At 37.5% G+C, this 6000-nt stretch overlaps 1 protein-coding gene across 2 annotated transcripts in view; it reads right to left on the minus strand.

The window, feature by feature from the left end:
• The window catches only part of tprb (translocated promoter region b, nuclear basket protein), a 21822-nt gene extending 18236 nt beyond the window's left edge, over positions 1-3586 (minus strand). The window contains exons 1-11 of one of the 2 annotated variants that reach the window (XM_034082039.2): positions 3383-3586; positions 2951-3055; positions 2359-2432; positions 2032-2128; positions 1833-1936; positions 1541-1705; positions 1180-1272; positions 934-1014; positions 523-610; positions 221-361; positions 4-107 (exon numbers count right to left, since the gene is read on the minus strand). In XM_034082039.2, coding sequence (XP_033937930.1) covers positions 4-107; positions 221-361; positions 523-610; positions 934-1014; positions 1180-1272; positions 1541-1705; positions 1833-1936; positions 2032-2128; positions 2359-2432; positions 2951-3055; positions 3383-3533 — 1203 coding nt within the window. In that variant the 5' untranslated portion in view covers positions 3534-3586. The remainder of the gene's footprint in view (positions 1-3; positions 108-220; positions 362-522; positions 611-933; positions 1015-1179; positions 1273-1540; positions 1706-1832; positions 1937-2031; positions 2129-2358; positions 2433-2950; positions 3056-3382) is intronic. The other variant, XM_034082040.2, reaches the window with a different exon arrangement.
• Between the last annotated feature and the right edge of the window lie 2414 nt (positions 3587-6000).

Consider the following 6000-nt stretch of genomic DNA (forward strand, 5'->3'; position numbering starts at 1 on the left):
TACCTCTGTCAGCCTCATGCCAGGCTTGATTTTGGACACAGCAGCTGCTGTTGGAGACATTGTTGTCAGCTGTTCTTCTGATATCACAGATGCTGAACTAATAGGACCTGGGCAATCAAAAAGTAGAGGAGAGATCACAGGTCATTTAAAGAAATCCCTTACAAGGCATGATTTTTGCTTATTTTAAAGTCAACCAAGTACAGCAATCAACCCAACAAACCTCTAAGTGTGGAACTTGATAGCAGCTCGTTGGTATTGTCCAGCTCTTTCTCGAGAACCTGGATCCTCTCATTTAGCTCAGCAACACTCTTGTCTGTGGCACCATTCATATCCTGCAACTTCTCCTCAAGAGCCTGGTTGGCTGTGGCAGAAAGTGAACAGTGAGTCAATGTCAACATCAACCAATACCAACTGGAAGTTAAATTAAAAGATAAACCATTAAGCTTAACAAAAAATGTAAACTCTCCATCTCAGTAGACGGCAAATCCTAAATAATGTGATAATTATTTTAAAGCTTTGCACCTTCCCCAGCATCCTTCAGGAGTTTATGCAGTTCCTCCACTGCCAGAGTCAGCTCGTCACTTTTTGCCTCAGAATCCGCTGTTGCTCCCTGTCACCACAACAAGAGGGTAAGAGTTGGCAAAAATAATGCTAGTGTAAACCATATTGTTCATGGTTAATATAAAGCCTGCTAATATAACCACAGGTGAAAGAAATATACAACCTTTTTTGTTTAAAGCACTTTGTTTCATGTGAACAAATAAGCAATGTTTTGTACAAACAAATCAGCAATAAGACATGTGTGCTGAATTAATCTGGAAATTAGAAATAGTGACACTCTGTGGACGTTAATTGAAGTTAATCACTGATAGTAAAGGCCTTGGTGTTACAAAAGCCCAAGCCAGGTCAGCTTGCTGTCATGCGTATACATACCTTGTATAGATTGGAAAGCTTAATGTTGGCATTCAGCTCATTTCTGTACTTTTCCTCCATGGTGGCTTGTTGTTCCTTGGCCTAGAAAAAGCAAAGATCCAGTCAAACAATTAAACATGATTAAAGAGCGCAACAATACTGGTCAGTTTGTCGCAGAACATACAGAATGACAAAAACTGAATTCCTGTTTCTCTGTAAATATAAGACCTGATGAAATCTAGCCTGTAGGAAATACCATACACATACTTCTCTTAGTTTGCTGATCATGTCCTCGTTCTGTTTCTGAAGTTGTTCATTTGAAGACTTCAAACTGGCCACTTGGTCTTTGAGTCTATTCAACTGAAAGCCACAAGCAAAACAATGTCTTTAGTAATGACCATAAGAGTTAAAATGCTTAAATTAACACAGGGGCAGTAACTTTGTTACATATTTTTTAATGTAGGTGCACAACGATTGGTCAATAGTTGGTAAATCCCACCCAGATCTATGTGTAATGTGTTGTGATTTGGAACAAATGGCAAACTCTCAAGCCAACTTTATCATTGTATTTGTTGTCTTCATGTCATTCAGCTTTATAAACATTTCATGTAAATAGAAAGAGACATGCCTCATCTTCCTTGTTCTCCAGGTTGCACTTCAGCTCCAGGATGTCGTTTCCCTTCTGTCGGGATAGGGACAGCAGTTCCTCACTCTTAGCCTTCAATTCCCCATTCAGCCAAGATGTTTGGCCATTCAGCAGCACCTTCTCTTGTTCCATACGCTTCTCCTTGTACTGTCATGACAAAACACCACAACATTTTTCACTTATAGGTTTTGTTTAAACTAATAGATGTTCAAAAAGCCACTTCTTCAGACAAATTTGATGTGAAGATATTATTTACACACAGCAAATAACTTACTTTGATGTTGACTTCAGCCGATTCAAGTTCATCCAACTTAATCTGCAGCGCCATCTTAGAGGTGTTGACCTCAGCCAACTTATCATTGAGTTGCCTGAAGTCATCTGATGGTACAATGTTAAAGTGTATGTTAGTATTTACGGACATAAATGAAAGTTTTGACATGTGTCTCTAGACTAATTCATCTGTCAAACCATACCATTTAAATGCTCCACTTGTAAGGATCTCTTCTCCAGTGTCCTCAAAAGCTCGCGCTTTTCTGCCTCCAATTCCTCTTTGGCTTTTGACAGCAAAGTCTAAGAAACAAGAAGCATTTTTCAACCACTGTGTGTCACTTTAAATGTATATCTGGAGTTTTGCTGACATTGAATGAGAAAAGTGTAGACAAACAATGACTTTACCACAAAACTAATTCTAACAAGCAAGCATCACAACATTTGTTGTAGTTCATGAGAGAAAAAATTAAGAAACATATTATAACCAACCAGGTATGTGAGAAAAACATGGCTGTGTTTGTTTGGCTTACCTGCTCTGATGACAGCCTCTCTTGCAAAGATTCATATTCCCTGTTCTTCTCACGCAAGCTCTTAACATCTTCCACTACAAGTGGAGATTTGAAAAAAACGTCATTCAAAAGTCATTCAAAAGAAACAAGACAAGTTAAATCTGTATTGCAACAAGAAGAGGTGGAGGAAGTGCTAAGACGATTTACTTTAATAAAAGCAGCAATACGGTGTACAAATACTCAAGTAAAAGTCTTGCATTAAAAATTGTACTAAAGTAAAAGTAGAAAGATATTAGCATTCAAAATGACTTAAAGTACCAAAAGGAAAAGTACCCGTTATGCAAACTAGATATTTTAAAAGTATTTACTGTATACACTACCGTGTAGCTTAACCTATAATAATATAATGTGTGTCAAGTTATTTTGTACCAATGACCCTATATGCTTAGTAACAAGTAACTAAAGTAAAAATAAGTAAAAGTATAAAGTAGTATGATGTGGAAATACACAAGTAAAGTAAAAACCTCAATTTCTTACTTAAGTGCAGTACTTGTACTCAGTAAATGTGCTCAGTTACATTACTGTACACCACTGGCCATAAGTTCACTCTTACCTTGCTTGGTAAACTCATCTTTGAGTTTAAGATGTTCTTGAGTCGTGGATAAACATTTTTCTTGGCACTGAGCAAGTTGTTTAACTTTTTCGAAGAAGTGTTGCTCTGTAATGAGGGAGCAAAAGCACGAAACGTTAAACCCTTATTTACTGTTCTATGCCATGTTGACGTTAGCTAAGTAGGTTAGCCAACGCTAGCATTAGCATCTAATTGTAATAACTGATAACTGGCCGTATTGCATTTGCATAGCGTTGTTTATATATTCCCAAAGCCGTTGATAAACATACAAGTAAACGGCATGGTGTCAATGTGTTAGTAGGCTAAGTTCAAACCAATAACTTCAACTTTCATCAGACCAGGTAAAGATATGTGTGCATGATGAGCACACTACAGAACACTCGCACCGCTAGCTAACACCAGGCAAACCCTTACCGCTGTCAACTCGAAACTGTTCTTGTTGCGCTTTCAAAGAATCGATGTCATACTGCTGATCCGAAAAAACCTTCTCGAGCTTGTTTTGAACCGTTTTTGATAGCTTTGAAATCTCAGAGGGTTCCAACTCCTGCAGCAGCAGTGCCGCCATTTTTCCTACAACAACAGTACGAGCAGCCGCAGTGTGCGAGTTGAGTTGAGTTGAGTTTGACTTCTCCTTCTTCTCCTTCTTCCTGCTTTTCGGTTTTATGCCGGTGGGCATTAACGCCACCTACTGTGTTGGAGTGTGCACCACAATTACATATCCCCTTTATAAATAATAACAAAATAAGATATCACTTAACATTACATTATTTTGATGAGCTTAGATTCTTTCAAATATTGTAATAGACACTCCAACCAAATGTTGATACACTTTAAGACTCAGTTATTCGAGCCAAAGCTCCCTGATTGCTCTTTCCCTTTAATCTTTCCTTTTTCTCTATAGGCCTACTGTCTTTTTGCAGGGAAAAATGACATGCTCCACTGATGTATCGCCTGTACATAATACCCTCTATTCAGATGCTCTCTTCTTTAGTGCACCTTTTAGCTTTCATCACTCGGCCAACTTCTCGCTGTAATGCATTAACATCCTGTGTTTCCAGTATCCCAAATGTGCGGCCACTCCCAATTACATTTATTTTGATTATTGCTTTTGCTCCAAATTTAGGCCTACTTAGTTTAATGTCCATTATCTCCAATCTTTTAGAGTCTGTTAGTTGATGCATCCACTATTTATTTTCCTCCATCCCTTTGTGAGATTTATCCATTTGTTTGTCCACACAAATGTTCTCAACATATGAATATTTCTATATCTGTACAGTTTCCTGCATTAACAATACCCATCCTACTACGAGATGTAAATGATTTTGATTACATCAATACAGAACAGAAATCCATTAAAAGAATAATCGTTTTAATTTTATATTATAACTCTTCTGTCCACTGTAATGCTGTTGTTTTTGTCATCATCTCAACTGCATATGATCTGATGTTTTTCTTTCAACCAAAACATGTAAGGCTGGTATTCTATCAAAATCTGCGCTCACTCTATCCTCTAGTGGAGCATTATTGGATTTGTATTTTTGTAGTTTACGCTCGCATAGCCCCTTTTTGAGATACTTTGCAAAGGCACTTCTGTTAAGTTGTGTTGTAACTTACACAATTGTATAGTTGTCAATAGCAACAATTGAATATAATGGAGGATTATTTGTCCTGTTTATTGCTCTTTTGTGCTGAATGCTCTCTTGGTCAAATATGGTCACCAGATGGCACCCACGCTCTTTATGTGCAGGCCTGTATTGGCCAGTATCAGTATGTGCATTTGTGCATGCCTGTGTGTCACATAAGGATGTAATGCAGCATATTTAAGCATGTCTAAGGACAGAGGGTGTCGTTTTTTCTCATACTGAAATTCTGAACAATCTGCACTGTTGTATTAGCTGTAAAGTGTCTCTACTGTAGGCTATTTTTATTATATGTACAGCACTTTGGCTCGACCAAAAATCGTTTATAAATGTGCTATATAAATAAAACTTGATTTGATTTGATTTCTTTTGGAGAACTTGTGCACTTCTGGAAAGTCCATGGATGACCAAGACGTTTGTCCTATTGCAGTTAGTAATAACAATGTGCCAAATATTATAATATGAAACAGCCCAGAGCAAAACACAGTGACAAACTTCTCACAAACCAGAGCATTGTTATTAAATGACATGCTTAAATCCATTTTCCATTCACGGAGCATTCCCTAAAATGCAATCAAAAAGGTCAAGATGGTGATGTTGTTGATGATGAAGATTTTAGAAATCGGGCAGTTGTTGCCATTGGAACATAGAGCTCGTCCTTGGGATATTTAATTACACAAAGAAGAGTTCACATTTTATAATCACACACACTATAATGGAGGCTGTTCTTTTAAAAACATATACAAATGTTAAATCAGAGAATTATTTTAGATTTTTTTGAAGAGGTTTTTGAAGAGTGAATGTTTACATTTCATCAAATATGTTTTTCCTTTATGTGAACAGCCACATTACATATGTAATATCATATAACTGTGTCTCTGGTGACTTATATCTGTAAGGTATGGAGTCCCTGTCTGGACCAGTTTTGACAAATACCTCAGTGGTTTATCGGTTCATAAACACTTCTAAGAAAACAAAAGACTGATGGCACGAACACATGAACTGTTAAAGCGAATGTTTGCTCCAGGCAGAAGAACTATTTTTATTACACTTAACTGTCACGCCCGGATACTGAGATGTACAGTAACCTATAGCAACATCGTTCTCCAAACTTCTTAATCTGAGTTGATCATGTTGGTGGTTGTCAGTACTTGTCATGAGAGGGAAACCCATGCAGTATGGACACAGGCACCCTTCAATCTGTGTCTCATGCAGTTAAGGTGTGAATCATGCTGACAAGTGTCTCAAACATTGACAAACAAATGCAGTGACCTCTCACCTATACTACTGTGTAACACAAATTCAAGTAAAATGTGTCAAGTGTCATGATTTAGTCTGATTTTGAGATTTGGAACTTCCCCTTTATCCTTCCCGCATCCCTTCATTAACCCA

This window comes from Pseudochaenichthys georgianus, chromosome 4 (assembly GCF_902827115.2).
Source record: "Pseudochaenichthys georgianus chromosome 4, fPseGeo1.2, whole genome shotgun sequence".
Classification (NCBI taxonomy): domain Eukaryota; kingdom Metazoa; phylum Chordata; class Actinopteri; order Perciformes; family Channichthyidae; genus Pseudochaenichthys; species Pseudochaenichthys georgianus.